Source organism: Channa argus, chromosome 9 (genome assembly GCF_033026475.1).
Source record: "Channa argus isolate prfri chromosome 9, Channa argus male v1.0, whole genome shotgun sequence".
NCBI lineage: Eukaryota > Metazoa > Chordata > Actinopteri > Anabantiformes > Channidae > Channa > Channa argus.
In genome coordinates this window covers 3,392,475-3,417,548 of record NC_090205.1, presented here as the reverse complement: position 1 = coordinate 3,417,548, position 25,074 = coordinate 3,392,475, and the positions used below count along the sequence as shown (strand labels likewise).

The 25,074-nt window shown below is 42.5% G+C and overlaps 1 protein-coding gene across 2 annotated transcripts in view; it reads left to right on the top strand.

The window, feature by feature from the left end:
* Window positions 1-25,074, top strand: part of vwa8 (von Willebrand factor A domain containing 8) — a 57,513-nt gene that overhangs the window by 16,334 nt on the left and 16,105 nt on the right. For both annotated transcript variants that reach the window (XM_067515615.1, XM_067515614.1), the window contains exons 15-37: window positions 948-1,146; window positions 3,373-3,450; window positions 3,544-3,659; window positions 3,739-3,839; window positions 5,125-5,231; window positions 6,626-6,697; window positions 7,025-7,101; window positions 8,652-8,727; window positions 8,916-9,051; window positions 9,468-9,587; window positions 9,925-10,130; window positions 12,569-12,720; window positions 14,492-14,600; window positions 14,997-15,135; window positions 16,020-16,207; window positions 20,096-20,215; window positions 20,427-20,491; window positions 20,594-20,719; window positions 20,793-20,884; window positions 21,280-21,431; window positions 21,990-22,194; window positions 22,287-22,368; window positions 22,641-22,845. In XM_067515615.1, the coding sequence (XP_067371716.1) occupies window positions 948-1,146; window positions 3,373-3,450; window positions 3,544-3,659; window positions 3,739-3,839; window positions 5,125-5,231; window positions 6,626-6,697; window positions 7,025-7,101; window positions 8,652-8,727; window positions 8,916-9,051; window positions 9,468-9,587; window positions 9,925-10,130; window positions 12,569-12,720; window positions 14,492-14,600; window positions 14,997-15,135; window positions 16,020-16,207; window positions 20,096-20,215; window positions 20,427-20,491; window positions 20,594-20,719; window positions 20,793-20,884; window positions 21,280-21,431; window positions 21,990-22,194; window positions 22,287-22,368; window positions 22,641-22,845 (2,923 nt within the window). The remainder of the gene's footprint in view (window positions 1-947; window positions 1,147-3,372; window positions 3,451-3,543; window positions 3,660-3,738; window positions 3,840-5,124; window positions 5,232-6,625; window positions 6,698-7,024; window positions 7,102-8,651; window positions 8,728-8,915; window positions 9,052-9,467; window positions 9,588-9,924; window positions 10,131-12,568; window positions 12,721-14,491; window positions 14,601-14,996; window positions 15,136-16,019; window positions 16,208-20,095; window positions 20,216-20,426; window positions 20,492-20,593; window positions 20,720-20,792; window positions 20,885-21,279; window positions 21,432-21,989; window positions 22,195-22,286; window positions 22,369-22,640; window positions 22,846-25,074) is intronic.

The window sequence follows — 25,074 nt, the reverse complement described above, 5'->3', positions numbered from 1 at the left end:
TGCCACGTTTCCCATCGTCATTGCTGCTTTGTCATTGCTTGATCACAAATATCCTACTGTTAACTTTCGAACAGGTGACTGCAGGTTGTTATATGGCAACGAGCCTCCGATGAGCTGATAGGTCGACGGAAAGGGATTAACGCTCAGTTTCCCTTCTGACCTGGAAATGGTTGTGGATCTAAAACATTTCCTCTGTTTATATGAAAATGTAAGACATTTTCAGTGTGGTCTCTGAGTGTCCTGCAGCGGCAACAAGACACATGCTGCCCAGTTTTATACGAGGCTGTAGATTAAAACTTTATGGCTCATGTCTCTGCCTCCCTGGTAGTTAGTGTGCATTTCCTGTAGCAACAGTTAAAAACTATGTGCTGGAGCACCTGACTTCAGACTCACAGTGAAATTGCTGGATTGCTTGCTACCTAACAGATTTTAATTGACGATGGCAAATTTATTGTATGTTGTGAATTTTTAAATTCAGTATATTTCTCTTATTACGCTATAAGACCAAATGAGTAGAGAGAGTCAGACCGGGTACGAACAAGAGATAAAGCCAAACCCGATTTGATCATATGCCACATTTTGGGTGGACAGTGCGCGGTAATTACAGCCTTTTGATATCTTCATGTACAAGATTTCTTCCCACACTGTGATCTAGTGATGGCTGCTGATGGCTGGTGCCCACTTCCACCCACATTAGAGTAAATATATCCCACTGCAGTGTGGGTGTCTCTGCAGGATGATAGAAATGGACTCTGCCGTCCTCTTGAATTAGAAGATTACATAGCCAGCTGTCAAAAGTCATGCTCTGTCCCTGACGTAGATTGGGTGGGACACACACACACACACCCACACACAGTAACAAACACCATGCTCTTCACAGCTGCTTAAACATGGATGAATAGATGTTCAACCACATGCATCTCTTGCTGTTCTCCGCTCTCTTTCAGGTCAATCTTCCCCATCCACCCATCGTTCAGGGTGCTGGCCCTGGCAGAGCCGCCGATTGTGGGTGCCAGTCCGAACAGCAGCAGCAGCAGCAGCAGCAGAGGTCAGCAGTGGTTGGGCCCTGAGCTGCTCACAATGTTCCTCTACCACAGGGTCGCCCCTCTGGCTAAAGCAGAGGAGATGGACCTCATACAGGGACTGGTGAGCCAGCACCATGCACACACCTGTCCTAACGCATGCTCTCAGAAGTACACAAACTCCGTACTCTAGTTAACAAGTCCACTGAAAGTAGAAATGCTACATTAAACTCTTTACAAAAGTTGAAGTACTAAGTTCATGCTCTAAAACATACAACAAGTATCAAGTGTTCCGCTAACAGAATTATTTCTTTGCTCATCAATCCGACTGAGCTACTAGTAAAAATCAAAGTATTTGAAATACTTTGATTTTATAAAATAAAATAAAACATTTCAAAATTGAACTACACAAATGTACAAGTCTAGTCCAGATTTGTTCTACACGTGCCCCATAAATAAGCTTTGTGGTCAGGTCGTATTAAAGAGTAACCGAAGTATCTAATGGAGATTTAGCACTGTTGTGAGTTGAGTATCTAAATTGTACATATTATGCCCCCTGATTCTGTCTCACCATAGATCGTCACACTGACTTGTCACACACACTTGTTGGGCGTTGTCCTCACTGTTTTTGATGGTCGATTGCTGTATTTGTCATCACCTGTGGTTCAGTGGAACAGGAAGTGTATTGTGTCACCAGTGGTCAAAACTCAGCAGGGCACGTTAAATTAATCTGGATAACAAACCTTTGTCTTCAGTATGAGTCCTACAAATTTGATTTGCAGACCTTATGGTTGGACATAGCAGCATTTCATCTACAAGCCAACGGAAACCCAAGAGGGCGAGGCTGTTAAATGTGTCTGTGGTCTGATCAGCAGCTCCCAGTGGTCTCATCTGTTATTTCCCTTCCTGCTGTTTCTGTAATTTTATCATTTTCATCAAAGCTTGTGAACAGCTGCAAATTGTTGTGTGAGAGTCACGAGAGCTTCCAGATCTGAAACACGGCTCTACCTTGGACATTTGATGTACAGAGGTTATTGGAGGAGAAACTACACCAATCGGGAGTTTCTGCGAGTGAGTTAAGACTTGATAGAAAACAAATGGAGCCAGTAAACAAGGCTTAGCCCAGGATGCGGCAGCTCATTCTTGACCTTTTGAACAGCTCAGCAGCAGGACAGTTTTTCCAAATAAATTGTGACTTGGCAGTGATACTGTAAGTGAAGCACAGACCTTGTTTGGCCATTCACTGACTTGTTGTGTTTCATGATGTTGTGCACGTGACGCATAAGACGGTCTCGAGTGTACAGATGATCTATTAGCAGAAACACGCTCTGCTATCGGTTTTGGCTTTAATCTGGCTCAAATAAAGTTTTATTTGCCTGTTGGTCATTTTGCTGTGGTGCTGACTTAGGTGGAAAAGCAAAGGGAGGGAGATACAGACAGTGGTTGAGGAAACGTTGCCATTACATAACTAACATGATTAGTTAACTCCTCCAGCATTAACACATTGGTTATGTGTTGTTACTCGGAGTCTTAAGGAGGTTATGTCGTCCTAATTTAATTTGCATTTTAATAGAAATTCCTTTTGTTACCTGTCATTTGAAATGCAATGAGAAATTGTGAACCCTTATTTGAAGTTTTGAGTTGGATTAAAAGCTTTGCAGGGACATCAGATGTGCAACATCTGTGCCTACAGTTGTTTCCAGTTAGAACAAAGTGAGCCTGCAATAAATCCTCTCTTCTACTTTTGAACAAACTCTGTTCGTACAAGTGTACCAATCACTTCGGACAATGGAGGTCATGGTGCTGCAGTTATAGCACTGCACCATAGTAGGCCAATTTCCACCACAGGAACTATCCTCAGTGACCAGGAACCTTTTGAGGAACTTCGCTGAAACCTGCCTTTTTTACCTGAGTAACCAGTGTGTGAACTTAGTTCCAGGCTGTACCTCTTCCCCCAAAAGGTGGAGGTTCTACTTTTCAAAAATCCAGGAACTATTGAGGCTGAACATGCAGTTCTGTCGCAGAGCAACCGAAGAGATTGTAGCCGTGAATGATGTGCATGGAGTACAAACAGCTTTTAAATCCATCGTGTTCATGACGTGCATATGTTGATGTTAAAGGGTTCATGCTTTTAATACATCAGTGGGAAAATTTGCTCAATAACCAGGTCTGTGGCCCCTTTGTGGAAATGAGCAAAGATTCCTGAACTGTACTTCCTGGGAATGGAGAAAAGAAAAATCCACTGATGTGTGTCTCAACTGGCAAAAAGCTACTCTAGATCGAGACTCCTTTTTTATAGCTTGACATCATCCTCACTTGACCTCTTCTCTGTCTTTCTCTCACTTTTCAGACTCCTAATGTCCCAAAGGAAGCAGCAGAGCAGCTGCTGCACCTCACACACAACCTGCGCAAAACGAACGACCCCACTGTAAGTTTTTGCGTGCACACACACACTCTGAGCAGGTCTTTAATCTGAGCGTGACAGAAATCATTTGTTTGTGTTTGGTGTGTGTGCTCGCAGGCCCAGTCTCTGGCCTCTTCCCTCTCCACCAGACAGCTGTTGAGGATCTTCCGCCGGCTCTCACAGTACCCCAATGAGAGCATCGCTCACGCTGTCAATAAAGCTTGTCTGTCCAGGTAAACCCAAACCCAAACACACACACAGATTCCTACAATCATGTGCACTGGGGATTCAATGTGTGCCTGTGTGTTGTAGGTTCCTGCCCAGCCTGGCTCGTGCCTCTCTTCAGAAAAACCTCACCAACTGTCATATACAGGACCCACCGGAACCTGCTGAACACATACGTGATTCTACCTGTAAGCTCCAAGCACCAAGCTAAATATCCGAGTTTGTCCTTAACCACTGAATGAGTCCAGCTGTGACAGTCTGAACATTTCCTACGTTTGCTTTCAGGATGGTGTGTTAGTCAGTTAGCATCCAAACACATTCATGTATCTTTAAAACAATCTGGTTATTTTAGTCACTTCCACCAGGGTTTCACAGACCACAGTTGTTGCTGCCTTCAATGTATATATTTATAGAAGCTTTTCTGAAAAGGAAAGTTGCTATTCCAGGTTATGATGTTTTAAGCATTTCTGGGATGAAATTGCAGTAATTGCAGGAGTAAGTGGAAACTGCAAAAATAGCTCTGATTTGTATTTATATTTCTAAAAAACTCAAAGCCAAAACCCATGTCTCTCAGTGACTCGGTTTGTCATGCAAACAGGTGAGCGTGCTTCTGTCACTTGAGGATTAGTGTTAGTTGTAAAAAAGTTTTACCACTTTTTACCACTTTACTAAAAGATGGTTACAAATCTTTCTGGCTCCGTGTTTTTTCCATTTTGGTGTAACATCTGACAGATTCTCCTTTCTGAACTGATGGTGTTCGTGTTTGTGCTGGTGATAAACACAGGCTTGGTTTAGTTCCTGACACAAGTTGAAAGGCTTGGATGTTTGATTTACATCAGGTTTGGGGAGGAATTCTCTACGTTCTCCCCTATTTGATGCACCCATTTTCTTCTCTTAAGCAGTATCAGCAATATCGCTTTATGTGACTTTTTTGGAATCTGCTCACTTGTCCATGTCACATTTTATGTAAATGCGTTTAATTTGCCTCCAAAAACTTGCTTTTTCGTTTAGTTTGTTCACATTGTTTCTGATGTGTAAAGACCTTTCACATATAAATAATTTGTGATCCCATTATTAATTTCCCACTTCTGAGTACATGGAAATACAGCTTAGTGTTTTGTCTTGACTTAGATTTTTGCTGCCTTGTACCTCACTTGTAAGTCGGTTTGGATAAAAGCATCTGTTAAATGACTAAATGTAAATGTCTAAAATGTACAGAAAGAAAGAAAATAAAAATAAAATCTCAAATTTAAGCAGTAGGACTCCACCAGGCACTATGAGTAATAACCACACAGTAGAATTATCTCCGTTTCAACTTAGTAATGAGTGTATATGACAAACTAGAGTTAACTCATGGGCAGAGGCTGAACAGCTAAAGCCTGAACATAGAAACTACAGTAGCTGGTGTTGACGAAGGTCCAATGAATTTGGTCAGTAGAAGGCTAAATTACTGTCTGCTCTGTGTTTCTTCAGGTACCGTAACAGACGGTGTGCTCACCATTGGCAGCGTGTCTGCTCCCATCTACCACCCTAATGAGAAAATGAAGGTTCCAGATGTGCTCTTCTATGATAATCCCCAGGTAGACACACAAACACACAAATGTGATTGTAAAAGAGGTCCAGAAAGACACGAGCCAGATTCGTGGAGATGGTATATTATTGGATGTTATTGGATTAGAAAGTGATGTGTTGTCGAGTTGGTGAAAGGGTCATAAAAATACTAATATCTACTTTGTGCACTAATTGCAATGAGCACTGTTTAAGTGTGAAACAGGCAAAACTCCAGCAAATTCTTTACTCCATTTACCACAAGCTTACACCAGTCAGCCATAACATTAAATCTACCCGGTGGTGTTAATGTTGTAGTAAACAGGGATCCACATGGGCTCACTAACCAGTCTGCAGCTGCACATCTCCATACACAACAACATCTGCTGATCATGGCCAGCATCAAATGTTTCCCATGCTGATTAAAACAACAAGCTAGTGTTAAAGCTGTATCTGACCAGTGTATGCAGTGTGCGGCTAGAAAAACACAGAAGGAAAGTGAAAATCTATATTTAGTTCTCCACAGCAGCATGTTCAGACAGACTCTCCTCACTTCAAACAGCAACCATCACTTCCAAATGCAGTGTTTTACTATTTTAATCAATGGCATGTTTGTTGTCTGTGTGTTTTTAGTGGCAGCAAGTCTAAAGATGTATGTGATAAAAGATTAGAGTTAAGTAGTGATTGTTGTTAAATTTCTTTGCAAACCAACAAAATTGGTTCATATCATTGTCAGTTAATGCTCTGCCAAACTACATTAAGTTATTTACTTTAGCCGCAGGCTTTTAAGGCAAATGAAAGCAGAAAATAGAGACTTGTCCTCGCGTTTAGCATAGACAAATTCAACACTTCTGTATATACAGTAAGTATTTGTTATTTAGTAAACTTTGGGTTTTAGCCGGTGAAACAATTCCGTGTGAATTTCTGTTCAGTTTGAGGTTGGTCTCATATCTGAAACCTGCCTTATTGACCAAACCGGTGTGCTGAGGGAGGAACCAGCTACATAAGGACACTCTGACATCCCCTTGGCAACAGTGATGATGCTGTGTGACCCAGATTTTTCTCTTTCCCCCTGTCCTCATTCTGCCCTTTTCTCCTCTGCCTGAATGGGACATTGGTGAGACAAGATGAGAGCAAGGAGGCTGCCCTACTTTTTATCTGTCTGTCTTCACTGTAAAGGCACAGTTGTGACTACCCTTAACTCTCAAGCTGAGGAAAGACCCCCCCCCACACACACACACACACACACACACACACACACACACACACAATCACACACAGGTGATTTGAAACAAAATTTTCTCATCGAGCTGGAGCCACATTATTGTTTTTGGAATGTGTGTATGTGAAAGGGGTTCAATCAAAGTTAAAAGAAGTCAAATTATAACCAGTGAGCTTTGTCATGAATATTTAAATGTCACTGCAGCACATGATGGTGATGGAGGACATGTTGAAAGACTTCCTACTAGGAGAACACCTGCTTTTGGTGGGCAACCAGGTGAGTGACATCACTATATAATTACCTGGCTGCTTCACTTAAAGTTGTGTGTTGGCGTTGTTGCGACCAAATGCTGAGTTTTTACCCACAGAAGTTCCAGTTGTGAACAATGTCTTATTGTGAAGTGAAGTAGGTCACATGTCAGCAGAGTTTGAGCACAAAAGAGCTGCAGCCTTCACTGTGGGCATAAGGAAAGATGTACAATATAACTATATTTATGTACTTGGATTGGTTCTAGAATTGACACCTTTATGTGTCACTAATCTACAGATTCATTTTATCAAACTATTCTTGTTGAGGAACGTTTTCCTTTGTGTCCCTCCCCAGGGCGTCGGTAAAAATAAAATAGTGGACCGCTTCCTGCACCTTCTGAACAGGCCAAGAGAATACCTACAGCTCCACAGGTGAGGAGAGAGTCGCCGTGGCCGCCCAACACCTTCCCTCTATAAGTGGCACATTACTTTGTATAGAACTTTAAGGTGTTTCAACAACTATTTCTAAGCTTTTCCACTGCACGTAGATCCTAGAAAGCCTAGAGTTTCTCCAGGCACTGGAGAGTAGTTTGTACAATACATCTAGTTCAACTAAACACTAAAGCTTTTGAAAAACCTCTTCTAAACTGATTTTTGTAAGTTTCTCTGAATATCTTTTTCTGTTTTCGTGTAAAATTCTGTTTCTTACCAGCAACATATTTTAAAAGCACTGGGATGAGGGTAAAAAATCAGGTGGAACATCTGACAACAAACGAGATTAATTGGCAAAAAGTCATTATCATAACTGAAAATAAAAAGAGCATCTTAGTGAAGCCGAGTAGGGATGAAGCAAGATTCTCCAGAGAAATCTTTGTACAAAAGGGACAAGACCAAAAGACTGTATCGATTGGCCATTATCTTCAGGCCCCAAGGGACGACTGCATTACAAACACACATGATTCTGTAGTGGAGAGAACGGCATGGGCTCAAGAACACCTCTAAAAACCACTGTCAGTGGACAGAGTTTGTCTCTGCATCCACAAATGCAAGTGAAAACAATGCAGAGGAACAAACCTACATAAACAAGACCCAAAAACACAGTAACGATGCTCTGAGCCTGAGCTCATCCAAAATGAATTGAATCTAAATTTCATATTGGAAACTTTTATCAAAACTCACCCATGAAACTAGGACACTAGGTAGCTCCGGCCTAATGATCACTGCATCGGTTGTGGTGTTGAGTGTAGCTTTGCATTGATCTCGGTGCTGATAAGAAGCCTGTGGTTTGTATGTCTGTGAATCTGAGACAAATACTGATCAAAGTTATTACCAAATGAAGTGTGTACTAAAAGAGTTCATGTATCACCAGCGCATCTGCTGCACATGTAGTTGCAGCTGATTTCTCCTCTCGGCCTGCACATGTGCAGTTTGTCAAAGTCTTGTGAAAGTCAAAGTGGAGCTGAGCATTAACGTGGCCTCGTTAGCTGGTGTAGCAGCAGCTAATATTAGACCAGGGCAGAGGCAGGAAGATCTGTGCATGTGGCTTTTGGGAGCCTGTGACTAAAAGCCTACAGAGATGTGGTTCAGAAAAGCCAGAGAGACGCAGCCTGCCAGATAGGAAACTAGGACATCTCCTGGGTCACACTGTTGAGGAGCAAGGGCTGGTAGCTGGGCTGAAGAAAAAGAGGCTCGGAAATAGAGGGAGTGATAATTTTGGGCATCACTTGGGAATCTGCGTCACTAGGGAGAGATTTACTGAAGATTACAGTGAACAGCGTCTTCTTGCTGCAGGAAGCGGCGGATTTTTTTACATGTCATGTAAAAAATATATATTTTTGGTTACACTTAAACTTTCTTCATACAGTTTGATTGACTGAACGATAGATGGTTCACAGATGTGCATGATTTTTAAGCACGTCCACAGGGTGCAATCGCTGTGAGGTGCAGGTCTGTATGTAACCCTGTTTTCTGTTCCCCCACAGGGATACGACTGTCCAGACCTTGACCTTGCAGCCCTCAGTTAGAGAGGGCATCATAACGTACGAGGACTCACCTCTGGTCAGTCAGTAGCACGCACACACACACGCATACAGTTCTTCTTTCGATACTTTTTCTACATTTTTTTCCATTGACGTGCACTCGATTACACATGACAACAATCCTGTAAGTAATCAGCCGCCAGTGTGGTCTTTGCACTCAACTTGTGGTGCACTAATGTGTGTGTGTGTCCGTCCATGTGTTTGCAGGTGAAAGCAGTGAAACTTGGTCACATATTAGTGATTGATGAGGCCGACAAAGCTCCCACTAATGTCACGTGCATACTGAAGACCCTGGTGGAGAGCGGAGAGATGATTCTGGCCGACGGACGCAGAATCATCTCAGGTACACGTGCGCATGTTCGCGTCCCACAAACGATATGCAGATAGAAGTAGCAGCATTAAATAGACGAGCAGAGGTTCGGATGTCCTAGAAGACAAACATGTTAAATGATAAAAGCCTTCATGGACAGGCACCAGTGGAATGTGTTTTTCCATGTAGTAGCTGCTCACAGCTTCTTTGTTCCTGAGAGGCTCTTTCCTCTCCGGAATGTAAACACAACCTTGAGGTTTCAAATAAATCTGAAGACAGCTCCTGTTGCTACCAGGATAGCAAGAGTGCATGTAAGACTCGAGAGCAGAAGAAGCAGTTCACATACAAATGATTATTATGGTGTTTTGTTTTGGGTTTTTTTTGTGTGTGTGTGTGTGTGTGTGTGCTTGTCATGTCATGCTCACACTTTGACCGCCTCTCTTCCACAGATCCCCGTGAAGCCAAGGGCAGGCCCAACACCATAGTCATGCACCCAGACTTCAGGATGCTTGTCCTGGCAAACCGACCTGGCTTTCCTTTTCTGGGCAATGACTTTTTTGGAGCTCTAGGTACACACACACACACACACGCATGCACACCACATTCTCCTACAGAAGAATAGTAATCTTTTATTGTTTGCCAATCACGTTAGGATGCTGGGAAGCAGATGGTGGCTTTGGGATGAAGTTATGTACTTTATGACTTTATGGCCTTTTAAATTAGTAGCTGTTATAGACTTTTTAACACTTTCTGCTGAGTGTGGCTGGCCTGGGTTTCACATGTTGTGCATGTCCTTCCTTGTTTAAGAGCACACAAGCAGCATTGGACCAGTGTGATTTGGTAGAGTTGTATTTGTAAGGCACCCAGAAATGAAGAAAAAGTGACCCGGTTCTGTCCCGTGAACAGGTGATATTTTTAGCTGCCATGCTGTGGACAATCCAAAGCCCCAAGCAGAGCTGGCTATGTTAAAAAAGTATGGCCCCGATGTTCCCGATGCCACTCTGCACAAACTGGTGGCTGCTTTTGGAGAGCTGAGGTCCATGGCCGACCAGGGCACAATCACCTACCCCTATTCTACGCGAGAGGTGGTCAACATTGTCAAACACCTTCAGGTGAGAGGACACACTAGAACATCCACTTGTATCTGTGGTATTGCAGCAGTGGGCACCAGTGGTGCCATCATAACTCTGGTGACCCCACGATAGGTAACGGCACTCTCTAGTCGTAACGGACCCTATCTCTCATCTTACATAACGTCATACGTAATGACCACAATCTGCTCACTTGTGGAGTCATATTTACTACATATCACAGATTCACTAGTCTTACTAGTAGTTATCAGTGAAATGAGAAACTCACCCATCTTAAATCCACTTAAACTTTCAAATGTTCTTAAATCGTCTCCCCACCCAAGAGAAGAGCAAATTCCTGGCAGCAGGACCCATAAATGAAACTACAGTCTGTCGTCCAACTGGCTTGTTCGATATCGTCATCAGAGTATTTGCCATCAGCGACCTCATATTAGCACGTAACCAAGCATCCATGTCTGCCTAACTAGTCTACTGCAGCAACCTACATGCTAGCTAGTACGATAACCATCATGCTGCCTGAAGGACCATATAAACCCAACAATCGGCATCACATCTCGCTAATCCGATAACTTCAAACAGCCAAACCTCCGCTGCTGTCCCATGTTAGAAGCAAGACGCCATATATTTCACCAAGTAAAACACGTCTTTTATGTTTTTTGTTTTTGACAGGAGCAAACAGAAAGGGGAGGTTAGGTTGTCGGCCTCATTAAAGACTGACACAACCCCACACAGTCACAGTCAGATACACAAGAAGGGCCGTTTAATCTGCAGTGTTTCTTCTGATGTATGCTGGCACCTCTTTTCTGCTAGTCTAAATAGTAAAAAATCAAAGTGGGGACAATTACTGCATATTAACGGACATGTATCACACGTATCAACAATTTTACTCTACACCAGATGAGTATCAAATTTACACGGCCCTCATTATATCTTTAGAGCCCACAGATATGTAGCTTCGAGCAATATGGCCACAATTCTTGTCCTTTGGATTCACATCATCAAAGTAACACAGTTTATTAAAAATGATGCTATTCTAAAAAAATAAAGAAACACAACAGCTTCCCACACGTTATTTTATTATACCTAAATCTTGTCAGCTGTACCAGTGGTTATCACTTCGTTACGATGCTTTATTGCATTAAATGGCCAGGGTTGTCACGTTCTCCTGTCTGCTTGTGGTCTTTAGAAATGTACACTACAGGAGAAAAGCAGGAGAGGAGAGCAGAGGAACAGCTGTTGGAGAAGGGCGGCGTGTGCTTTTGATTAGCCTGAGCTGCTGTAGATCAATAACTCAGCGCAGAAAAACAAGCCTTTGTGCTTGATTCCCCCCCTCGAGCGCCCAGTGGTGTCGTCCATCACCCCAAGTCCTGACGTCTGCAGATACAGGATCATTTGGTCACATTTTAAATAGCTTCGTCCAAGGCACTTGCCAGGCTATACTCTAATTACCATGTCATGGTTTGACATGGTAACTGTGAACACAGATCAATGCAGCCCAACGCTCAATCTGTGTTTAAGTTGTAACCAGTCGTAATGTAAAGACACTTTAATATGTGGGTGAGAAAAAACAGTAATCATCCTAATAATGATCCTTATAGGCACTGTGTCTTTTTTAATGTATACAACTGTTCAATTACAGCATCTGCCAAGACATTGTTCCAATTAAGACTGTGGACTGTGGAAGGATCGAAGTGAGGAATCGGGTCACTGTTATGTTCATTCACATTGCATTTTCAACCTCTGCCTCTAGTGGAGATTATTGTTAACAGTGCCAAGTTGGATTTCTCACTTTTTTATTTTCAGTGATCATTATTGTTATTCTTTTTATCACTATTCTTATTATAATTATTAGGATTTTTACAACTTGTATATAGTAACCCATGAGAATTAAGACGTAATTTTTCTTAGAAAATTGTACATTTCCAGTATCTATCATGTAACCATAAACATTTTCCAGCCATCATTGGAGTAAGTACTTGAATTGCATATGTAATCACAATGCCTGTTAATGTTCACCAGAGCCTAAAGTTAGAATCTTCATATTTCCTTCCTTTCATATTTCCTTTTGTTTTGTTTGATATTCAGTGAAGGCTAAAATGGCAAATTTAGGGACAATATCAGCCTGTCCCCAAAAACATAGCAGTTCTCTCATGTTTCAGGACACAGTTTTGGATGCTCTGACATGTAGCCCATCACCCGTGTGTCCACTACGTTGTATCTCAGGATGTGCAAGTCTGTGTCACTGTTGTTCATATCAGTGAATGGAAATGTGTTATTTGAGTTTTGTCTACACAGAATGAAAGACTGTGACATTTAGGATGTTCTTTACATTGTGTATCACCACAGTTACTGTAAGTAAGTAAAACCTTCCTCATCTCCATCTCTTATTTCCGTACCTCCCTCCATCTCTTTCTTCTTTTCCACCACTCTCCTCCCCTCTTTCGTCCACTCTTCTTCAGAAATTCCCGGGTGAGGGTTTGGCCAACGTGGTGCGGAACGTCTTTGACTTTGACTCGTACAACAAGGACACGCGAGAGGTCCTGATCGAAGCGCTACACAAGCATGGAATTCCCATCGGAGCCAAGCCCAGCTCTGTCACACTGGCTAAGGAGTAAGGAGCACAGGGAGCTAACATTACACCAACGCACATCCACATACCACAGTACCTGACTAGTATCTGACTAGTATCTTTTTGCTGCCTTGTACCTCACTTGTAAGTCGCTTTGGATAAAAGCGTCTGCTAAATGACTAAATGTAAAATGTAATGTAAATGTAGAGTAATGCATAGACAGTGTGTCATGTTGCAAACATTTATACTGCTTAAAAATCCAATGAAACATGCAAATTATTTATGCTTCACACTATTTATGATACAATTAGTGGAAATCGTTGTACACATTTTAGATATTAAAGCAGAAGGCCAGTGGTTTTCTAAATTCTTAGTATTTTAGAGCTCATCTAAAAACTATTAAAACCATATCACTGAGCCACAGCACTGCACTCGCGTGACATCCTCTCAGATTACAAAGAGTTCATCTCTTGTCAAAAAAGAGCTTGAGAAGCAAAGTAGCAATGTAGAATCAGACGTTATTCGATGTGTCTGCTGTAGCTGAGCACGTCTGTTTTTTCCCAGCGCTAGCCGTTCTCAGGCTCAGCCTCGGGCTCAGTGACCAGTTTTAGACTGTATGTTGGGTTCCCAATGATGCCACCATGGTTCTGAGGTGGCTTCTGTACGTGGTTATGGCTCTTCACCTTTCTGTTTGCTTTTCAAAGAACGATTCAGGAGCTGCTCTGTAAAAAGTGTGTTACACCTCCTGTTACCTGTTAGACATCATTTAGTGATCGTTTTTCACAATAAAATCCTGAAAGGCTTGAAATCAGCTGATGTTGTCTTTAGCATTGTGACGTGTTTCTGAGTGGGTCAAACTCGGAAGCTTCCATGAAGTCGTCTCTTTATTGCTCACCACTGTGTGTAGATCACCCACAGTACCTCAGCATTCATTCCAAGAAGAGATACGATTCCAATATCTATTACATTGTCTCTTTATGTGCAGCCTTGTATTTTAAATAAAGGAAGGTATTTGTTTCTACTGTCTCCTGTGGTTTTATTTGGACTGGTCGCATTCATAAATTCAGTTTCCTAAACCTCTGAAGTAAAACCTTGAGAAAGGAGCAAGGCAGAAACAAGTACTTTCCTTTAAGTGTTATGTAATTTGGATAATCTGTTCCATTATGTCTGTACGTGCTTCGGCCAAACTCTTTTGGTAATTTATTGCCCATCTTGAAGAGTTTATATTGGACTAGTTGCTTTACCCGCAACATCTTGTGTACATAAAAGCAACTATTTTGTCTCTTAATTCACACATGAAGAAATAGTTATGTGTTTCATTGCTTTTCCACTCATAGAAATACTTATGGTTAGGGGAACTGTTCATCCACTAACTCTTCCATTGCTTTGGCATTTTAGTTTTTGTGGTTACTTTAAATCCTCCAAACCCCGTCCACCCCCCCGCCCCCACCTGCAGCCAAAAATACTGTGGCCACAATCCAGCTATTATCCATGGGAAGACCTTTAAGAATCTCGCCAGACCCAACTGGCCAAACAGAGACTCACACACACACACACACACACACACACACATATTACGCTGTCTGTGCGGCGCGGGATCAAATTAAAGCCTTAGTTTACGAAATGAACAAAATAAAACTTCCACCTGAAATAGTTTTGCGGTCGCCATGGTGACCCTGTACGATGCGTTTGTTTTAATTAAAATGCAAATGGTGACTAATGTGTCTAATCCATCCTTTTCAAAATGTGAAAAGATGTGTCAAGTGTCCACAGTACACGAAAGCCCTTCTTAAATGTCCCATTTAATCCTTAGGTTGCCCCTCCCAGAGCTCACGATGACAGGGTACTGGACGATAAACCAAGGTGGCAACGCTCGCCGCAAGCTGCTGTGTCCCACTGAGACACGTCCCATCGACGTCAAGGTAAACAAACTAAGCATCAGCGCTCAAATAGCAATAGTCCATCCAGAATCCCTCTCTGCTAAAAGTGGGGTCATGCTCCTTTTAAATCCAGATGCTTTGCCAGACTCTGCGTTTGCTGTACTTTTGCTCAACTATAACAGATCGATTTATATTGATCATATGACTGCACCACTGAGAAGTTGATTTTCCTGTAAGGGAAATGTGGTTTGAGAAATTCGAGGTCCATTAGGACTGAGTTTAAAGTGGCCACAGTTGCTGTTGTGTAGAGAGGAAGGATGGATCAGCATCGTCATGCAGCTTTGAGAACCGAATCCAGCTACCGTAGCACACTTACTCACAAGTCGTGCTTTCATACGTTGTGTGAATGAGTGCAATAAGTGTCTCTCGTGCTTCCAGGGCCCCGTGTTTCTGCGTGTTCAGGGTTACCCCTGCATCCGACAGGAGAGCAGGGCTTTGAGTTTCAGCGAGGAGAAAGCCCACTGGCAGATCCCCATGAACGAAGTCAACATCATCTGCGATGTCACCACCAAAGACGGTACACAAACAGCCCAATAACACGTCCTCAGGTCATTTTGTACGTCTTTCAAACAAGTGAACGAACACAAATGGAAAATCGAAATTTACAATTTTGAGAGACTGGAGAGTCCAGGAGGCAAAAAAGATAAATGAGTACATCCATTCAAAAAAAACTTGTTTAATAGGCAGCACAATCTCTTTTGTTTCTTAAGTTTCTGATGTGACTGATGAAAGACCCCCAGATTTTGAAATCCCAAACAGATTATAGATATAGCCAGTCCTTAAAACAAGGGGGGAGAAGCAGACCAGTAGATGGAGGCTTTAACAAGGGAAGGATTGAACAAACAAGGAATATTTTCCTCCCATTAAGGCAGCATTCTGAGAGCTAAACACACTCTGAAAAACGTTTGAATAAGACGTGTGTGTGATTGTCTGCTCTGGAAGTGAAATAGTACACTAACAAAAACATTAGCACACGAACAAGTTGTGCATTGCCAGTAAAAGTATCGCCAACAAGTAGAACACACAGCAATGAATCGAGTAAACATCCGCAGGGTATTTCGGGGATATTGTATTTGGAACACATTACTACTAAGAATGTTACTGGTTGACTCCAAAGTCACCCCCCTCTTCCTCATTCACTCATTCAATCCATATGATGGACACAATAGTTTATTTTCTAGTCTGGAGTAGATAATGATTTTGGACAGTTACTAATTATAACTTTGCACCACACCTGACAGCTGCCGAGTCGGCCAGAGTGTAATTTCTATAAATCACTGGATACAACATTGTATTGTGAAATTCTTAGTGCAAGCAGTGAACAAGTGACGAGTACTGTACATATTCTACACGTAGAAAATATATGTGTGTATTAAACCCTTTTCCCCTTTTCTGTTGCAGATGTGCTGTATGTGGCCACGTGTAACCCCGTGTCTCTGTACTCCATGAAGGAGAGGGGAGATACGATCCACTGCATGGAGCTCTATGACGTCTTCCCCAGGACCATCAGTGGCGTCTGGCAGCCCTTTGTCACCGTTGCTGCTCTGGGAAGTCCTCTGGATGGACAGGTGGTGCTGCACGAGGAGCAGGTCAGCACACGATAATGACTCAAACTGTTTAGGTTAAATCCAATTTCTGCATTTGGTTATTAAGGCTGCTGTTGTTGGTCATAGTAAAGATGTGATTTTCATCCCATATTTTTCGCCTGTCAAGACGTAAATATATATTCTTTAAGAGTAAGAAAACTGGCCTCTCCACTCATTTAATGATCAACCTAAAGGGTTATTTCTTTTATTTAGTTCCTTTTTGTTCCCCTGCTGTGTTTCCCTTCAGAGTGGGTTTGGTGCCTCTGTAGTTAGTTCTGTCATTGCTCACTGTGCATTATAAAGAATTGTGGAAATTAGAATTTGCATTAAACAGCAAACATCAAGGCAACTAGTTAGACTCTGACAGTTCTTCATTTCAGTCAGATTATATATCATGCTGATCTCAGACTTAGAAAGAAAATAAACTGAAGACAAGAGGTAGCATTTGCTGCTAACTACCACTGCTGGCTGAACTGATCCCGCTGTCATATTCTTCTGAGAGGCTCTGAACCAGTGGGAAAAAACCAGATGCTAGTTTACTGTAAGCTAACACCTGGTTACACCTAGATTTTCCAAGTCCAGCAAAAAAGTTTCCATCCTCAGTCGGCACTGGAGAACAGCGTCTACAGAAACACTCCCTCTGCCTCCACTCGTTTTCTTGCCTCTTCCATCTGATCCCGCTCCTCATCTTGTGTTTCAAACAAATAGAGATTTCCATCAAAGTCAAATGAGCCTTTACCTTCCACAGAGTCCACGGGATAATAAGATATTGCACAAGTCCTATCAGTTCACTTTCCAACGTGGAAACTGATTTGACTGAAACCGTATTGATTCTGAACAGTTGCTAACCAGTTGCCAAATATGTTTCGTTTAACATTATTTCTCTTCCCCAAGTATCCACAATGGAGACAGAGTTAGCAAAATTACCACTATCTGAAGAGTCACCTTAGTCATTTTAGAGGAATTGCAGCGGGTTCGTACCAAACAAAGTTATCCTTTCAGTTGGATGTGAAAGCAGCATCAGAAGGCTTCGGCATTGCAGTCATTTACTAACACCATAGCAAACCGCAGCCACTAAATGTTATAATCATTCCAAAGCTTTTGGTTTTCAAGCCTGCAATGTTTACATAGGCGTCTTGTTGTTCTTCTTCCCTTTGATCGGAGTCTTTGATGGTTTTTACAGTACATTACAGCCGTAAACCCTCTGTAGCTGTGTGTCACCTCGTTTTGCCATTAAAATTCCTTTTGATTTCCCTATATGAAAATATCTCTTGGAGGAACCTTCGGTCCAGATTATGTCATTTTGTTGTTCACACTATGGAGTTTGTAATTGTGGTCAACCTGCTTTTCCAGAGCTCCTAAGGATCCGGGTCATCCGGGTGATGTCATTTGGAGGAACCTTTTAACTAGAAGCAGAGAAATATTTTATTATAGGGAAGTCAGAGGGAAGTTTAATAGCAATAAGGTACATTTGAGTTGAGAATCGGTGAAGTTGCCCCTTAAGGGAGTAGAGACAACTGCAGGTAGAATTAGTCATCCACTTCAAGCACATACATACTGTAAATGTCAGTTTTGACTGCGTGTTATGTGAAACACCATAAAAAACCTGTAGTGAGGTTGAGCATTGCAAATGTTTTTATGTAAGAAAACACACATTGGTCTTTTTACTGACTGGTACAGCATGTAGCTTTTTCAGAGGATAACCACAGATTCCTCACAGCTTTAAAATAGCTGTGGACCAGTCTGGTAGTGTCTTAAAATGGCTGGTGGTTAGTGGTTGTTGTGCTGTTGAATCTCTGCAGACCATGTCCTCTGACTGCAGAGTTTAAAGCAGGAACAATTGCATGCTAGGTATTTGTCCAAGCAGAGCACTTGTACAGCTGGTGCATATTAGGCAAGAAGAGGACTTCTAAAAATACCACTGTGATGGATCATATTTCGTCTGTCTAAGAATGAAGAGGTCCAGACAACATGGAGTTCATTCACAGGTCGCTGGCCTTCCAGGGAAATCAGGGAAGCCACCGAAACACATCTGAATACACGTGCACAAATGTACGTTCGTCCCCCAAACCACTGAATGTTACGCACTCAGTAACAAGCATGAACGTGTTGCATTCAAGGGCATGAAAAAACAAATGCACAGATACAGTTACACATGCAGGAAACTGATACACACTTGCGGAGTGAAACACATGCAGCTTACACACGTGTACTACGACACACAAAAGGCAGCGCATGTTTAGAATCAGGAAGTGAGAAAGCTGAACCAGTGCTCAGTACAGCAGCGTGCGTGTCCATAAGGAAGCTATTAATGTGATGTGGGGCAGTTGGGACCCAGGCCAGCTCCCCTGTGGTTCCTTCTCATAAAACTGATTTGAAGATGAAGCCTAGTGCGTCACCAACAATGGCCTTTTGCACAGTTCACCCCACACACTAAACACACACTGAGATGTCCTACTGCTCCAGTGGTGGAGGAAGTTCTCAGATCATTTACTTAAAGCTACAATATGCAACTTAGGTTAGTGCCAACACGCTCTGCTACACTCTGCCACGCTGCGCCCAGCACTTTAGGTTGCCATCATTATGACATTACAATAAACACGAATGCTCCAAAACATGTTAATCAAGCTGAAATGGGAACCTCGCTCACAAATTGTCGCAGTAGCGCTTAACAGCACCTCTCTCATTAAGATAAGAGTTGGAGCATATTTGTAGATGCTGCAGCTTTAAATGAATGTAGCAGTGCCACTGCTGCATGCTACTTAAAAAAGTCATAGTTGAAGAAATACTTAAAGTGACAAAAGCAGAATCCTCTCTTTGCATCGTGGCTTATGTTATTTTAATGAATATATTATTGAAATATAATGGTTGCAGCTGGTTATAATTGAGCTGATTTTAACAACCTTAGAGAGAACGTGAAGTTGAGGTCACTGTGTTGAATTTTTGTTTTACTTGTGCCATGTTTTAAGGATCGTCCTGTCGTTCTGTTGATGAGTTGTTTGATATCTAGTTACTTTCCATTACTTTACTGAAATATCATTCTGCACACATATGCACAGTTAGTGGGTCTAAATTAAAAAAAAACCTTAACTTGTAGCAAAGGCTTCACATCAGTGGTCAACTTCCACCTGGGGAAGAGCCCCCTCTACTGTCTGCAATAGAACCAAATAACTGGAAAATAATCACTTTTTACCCGTTGCCTGAGCTCGAGTTCTTTTTTAAGGTGACCAAATGTACTGTGTGCACATAAGTGGTGATATGCACCAAAACGTGGCTATGGTTTAGTTATTAAGGTATAGAATTTAACCTATCTTCATTAGGCCTGCCAGTGCAACTCACTCCTACAAACAATTAAACCGTAACCTTTAAAAAATACAATAAAGTGATCAGTGCTGCTTTAAATTAAATTTGAAGATATGAGAGAAAAATACAGAAATTACACCAGATGTACATGACTTGACATATGCAATTTTATTAAATAGCTAGCAGTGATGTAAAATTGAGATGATATTGATCTTATCAACAAAAAACAATCATGGGAGAATTCAGAACCAACATGTAATTAATTTTAATTTGGCATATTCGAGCTTTTTCTGGAGGTCACTCTTCATCATTATTCTTCACCTGTGCCGACCAGGCATCTGTCAGTCATTGCAGCATCACCTTTTCCTGTGCCCAGCTCCATCCATACAACAGTAAAAGTATTCAGTGGTTTTGTTTATGTTGGTATTCTGATGTAAATATGCCATATTGACCTAGTCCTTACTTCAAACTGGTCCCTCTTTCAATGTACATATAAAAGAAAAGTATGAGGTATGAGCATAACATTTTATCTCTGAGTCTAATTTTCATTCCCCTTTACGTCGGTTTTTGACTTTGTCTCTGTGCCAGAGCAACACAGTGCTCCATTTGGACTCGGTGACGGGAGCTGTGCGGCGACTCGTGTTGTCGTCGGACAGTGAACAGCCCTCGACCAGAGCCTCCAATTGGTGGAGCAGTAAGGACGAGCAGGTCAGAGATGTGTCCACTATTCATCTGAACCACAGAGCAGACGTGCCCATGGTTGTATAAGATCCTGTAAATATTGACATGTTAGGATTTTGGTATTTGGGGAGGAAATGGAATGTATTATCCTTTACACAAGGTTTTTCAAAAGTTTAGTGCAGTGAATGCACAGTAATAACGTAACAGTATTTGAACTTCATGTGTTGATTGTTTGCAGGGAGCAAATAAAATGTGCAGTGACTTTGCTCATAAAAACTGGCTTCTCTTCTACAAGGAGGACGGGTAAGATTGTTCTCCTAATTTACCGAAACTAGTTTATCCACAGCACAATCAGATGGGTCCGTGTCCGTTGCTCTGTCTGCAGGCTTGTGTTTGTGTTTGCAGGAACCAGCTGGAAGTGCTGGATGTGCTAGAGGGCCGAGTTCACTCCATCTCCCTTCCCATTAACCTGAAGTCTGTCTTCCTGGTGGCAGAGGATCGCTGGCTCCTGCTAGAGAACAGCACCAACAAGTCAGTGATAAAATGCCCTTCAAAGTTTGTCAGTTGAATGATAATGTGACTCAGTGTGTGTTTCACTAAATAGAAAGTTCCTGCTGACCAAGCCCATGCACATGGCAGCTGAAAGCTCTGAAGTGTGTCAGCTCCACAGCATCAATGAGGACTCAGCCAGCTCAGGTATATGTAACAATAAGCACATCATACAGCTGCAGTTATTAAAGACATTGTATCAACCCAGTTAACAGAACTAAGGCGATGGACACGTGGGGAAACAGACCGCTGCCCCTTGGCTGCTACATGTCTGCTTTAATAAGACCTATCGAATCTTAGCTAATGCGTCATTTGCCCATTAAATCGATTTTAGGCTTAAAGAGAACAAAAATTAAAGTCATGAGCAATGAGCCAAAATTTGCACTGCATCAGTGTACAAAGGTCAAAGGTTACTGACATAACTCTTAAGCCGTGTGAAGCCTTGTACAGTCTTTCTGTGTCTTTCTCCTACCTCAGTAATCTCAGCATTCCCTCCTGTTGTGACCCCCTCCCCCACCCCTCCCCCACTCTCGTCCTCTCAGCTAAGGTGTCTGTACCTCAGATGCTGTCGTGTGAGCAGCTGCCCAACGAGAACCTGAGCGCTGCTCTGGATCAGAAGATTGTTTCACCTAACCGCTTACTGGCCGACACGGGCTCATTTGCACGCATCATCGTTGGCTTCCCAGACCTCATGGTGAGCTTGTGTGGGGAAATAAATGTTGCGACACGTCAAATCTGTTTTCAAATTAAGACTCATCAATAGGGTAAGGTTAGTCCGATTTCGATTTCCAGTGTGGCAACTGTTGTAGTAACAAGAGAAGAGTTGTCTCTGCATAATGAATCATGGGACAATGCAATTCAAGCTCAGTAGTACTTCAAACTTCCACTCTAATTTAAAGCTACCTATGGAAATCATAGCAAATATTTTAGCAGAATTTAAAAATGTGCTGCCTCACCTGGTGAAGTGCAGCAGATGGTAGAAGGTTACAGCAGAGGAGGGAGAGGGAGGTCCGGGCGGAGCAGAGTGTCGCGGGAGCACTTGCTTAAGTTGCATACTGTAGATTTAAAGCCACCAAATAGCAAAGTGTACTTGTCGAGCTTTAGGGAGCAACACTGAAACAATGATGAGGTATTTTAATGTTTAGCTCTGTAGCAAGATAGATGATAATTAATCAACAACACCAGGGTTGGGGGACTTGACCCAAGACCCCGCGGTAGTGATGTTTTTCTCTGCGTTTCCTGTCTTGTCCAGTCTCCAAATGAGGTGTACAGCTTTAAGAGGCCTGTGGACCTGTCCGTGATGAAGAGTGCTGAGAGCGGGGCTCACATGTTCCTCAGAGGTGGACTTCGGTCGAACACACCCAAACGAGACAACTGTGTGAGTCTGCTTTCGGCCAATCAGGTGGTCCGAGCGCTGCCACCCAATAAGGTGCCCCTTAAGGAGGTCTACCCAAAAGGTCAGATGGCATAAACTCCGTTCAGTATTTAGTAAGTTGATGCAGAGAGTGTGTTTGCTTTGTAAAGCCTCATCTTCGTGTTTGTCACTCAGATGTGACACCTCCGATGACAGCGGCGTACCTGGAGGTGACTGATCTGAACTCCAAGAAAGTCAAATATATTCCTGTGCCAAGGTAAAGAAAAACTCCTTATAACCGGAACGGAGTTTTAGGGGATGTAGCAGCAGCTAGGGAGCATTGTTTGGCAGCACTAAATCACTAAATACTAATGAATTCATTATTTAACTGTGTGTAGTGTAATTAAGTTCTTATGTGTCACCAAACCACATAGTGTGTTTGGTTTGATCTTTACTAGAGTCTTCACTACTCCATATCAGATATACTGTATAATATTTGTGTGTGATTATGAAAAAAAAAAAGGTTTACTGCGTATCTGCGATTGGCAGGTCAATGTCTGTGTCGCCTTACACCAACTGGTTGTCTAAGGTGTCCGAGTCTGACGTGCTAATAGCTGCTCTCGGTTCTGGAGGTGTGGTCACAGTGGACATGGGTGGGTACGTCCGTCTCTGGGAGACAGGACTGGACAGCCTGCAGCGTTCCCTGATGGAATGGAGGAATATGATCGGGATGGAGGATGGCAGACCTTTACAGGTAATGTCACACCTTGGTCTAAAATATTAATAGTTCTATGGGGAAGCATCGATCTGGTATCACAAATTAAGAGGACTGGGGAACCTGGACAAACATTTGCAGCCTGTATTTTCTCTCAGCACCACTGAGGGGCAGCGCTACGTCAAAATTGACTGGGAACATTCCTGCTTTCTTCCTGTCTGGAATGTTTCCAGGCCCAATACTTATGACCCCTCTGCACCCAGGGTGGGTGTCTATGAATGGACCGCTATTGTTCTGATGATGCAATACATTTGCCCCCTAGCATGGGTCAGAACATTTGCCCCAGCGTACTGAGGCAGCATTGTTAAGGAGGAGTGAGACAGTGAAGACCTAACAGAAATGAGGATAACAAGGAGACTGATCATAAAGCTGGCACATGAATTTCTCTGCCAACCTCATGGGAATGTCTCTGGAACAAATTCACACATTGAGTGTGTTGTAGTGGTGGGAGGTGCCATTTCTTTCTACATTTTCCACATTTGCTTCTGCGGAAAAGTCATGGACGCAGTGATGCAAATTTTCTCAAGCGTGTGCTGAAGTCCGGGACTGCAGCCAAAACTTTGAGCGGACTACCTTCAAATAAATTAGTTTCACACAAAAGCCCTCATACACCTGCTACGCGCACACAGGAGCTCTTTCTGCTCCAGATTCCCCAGCAGTCAGGTTCTTCTTTGATGGGTCCACTGTTGGTCAGACTTAGACAGACTCTCCCTGTGCTCTGTGTTGGCTCACTGCAAACAGCAGTAGCTCTGCTGTATTTAAACATGGCCGTCTGACGGCTCTCTGTACACAGTATGGGTTCAGAGAGTGACGGTAAATATTCTACTCTCCGGGCAGGAGAGGGGTTGATGAGTCCATGTGGGACTCTTTGTGGTTGCACCTATGTTTCTATGAGAACACATTGTGTAAGTTGAGTTGACGAGGATCTTGTTGCCGAAGCATTTACTGTTATTCCGATTTATTTCGCTGTCATTACATCATTACATTACAGTATATTGAGTTATGTAGGAACATCTCAAAGGAGACTAAGTTGAATCTGTGGTTGATGTAAATACAGTGTGGGATCCTACACAAATACACACACCTCTCTCGAGTGTCTACCAGCCTAACTATCGAGATTCTCTGTAACCGTAGACAAAGCATCTTTTGTACCACACTATGAAAACAAGTCATCAAAATTGACTGACAAAGGTGCATGTACACTGTATGTATGTGGCTTTGTCCGCGTGCAGACCGTGTTCCTGCATGCGTGGATCAGAGCTGACATCATCTTTTGACAGGCATAGAAACTCCAGTCTTCTCTGTTGCATCTGGCACATATCTACATTTTGTCCCTTGGCACGAGGATAATAGAGGTTTTGTGCGTACACGCAAAAAAAAAAATTGTGATATTTATTTCTCATGCGGCACCTTTACTTGGTGAATTCCGTGTAACCGGGTCCCCTAGTCGCTTCCTTCACACTGGAGAAGATGTTTCTCACCAAAAAGTCCAGTTGACACGATTCAGTCTTCAGTTGTAAGGCTCAAAGAAAAAAAAAGGGAATATTAATAACTCGCATTTATTGCATGCAAGTGTCACTGGGGGCCTTAGTTAAAGCCCTCAGGCTGTTTATGCTGGTGGCATATTCCACAGAATGTACCTGCCAACCCTGCAAAGACAAAGCTTAAGCATCCTGTTTTCAGAAATGTTGCTTTAAAAAAAGAAAAACTAAATAAAAAAAAATACAAATAAGCTCCAAACTTTTCTATTTAGAACTTTGTTTTAAATGGGCCAACACACTGGAACTTACCATGGGTAATCTATATTTGTTTATATTTAACAGCCCGAAATCCTAATGTCAGACCAAATGTCACAGCTCTGCATATTAAACATTAGCTAAACTCCTATTGTGGTCACAGCACACACACACCTGCAGAGCAGGTGAGGCCACAGAGGAGCAGAAACCAGAAGTGTGCTTCAGTTGTGTTCATCCCAAGTCCTTCCTGCAGCAATGTATGGAGATGTGACCATGTGTGTTTGTGTTCTAGAACATAACCGCTGTGAAACGATCAGAAAAGACCATGTGATTTCTCTGGTTTTCGTAGTTGTTGTCGCTAACTCTGCTCCCTCTCTTCATTCACTCACTATGTCTCACTACTGCTGCTCTCGCTCTCACCGAGCTGGTGAGAAAGGGACAATTAAATGGTGCGTTTGTTGACAACAGCGGA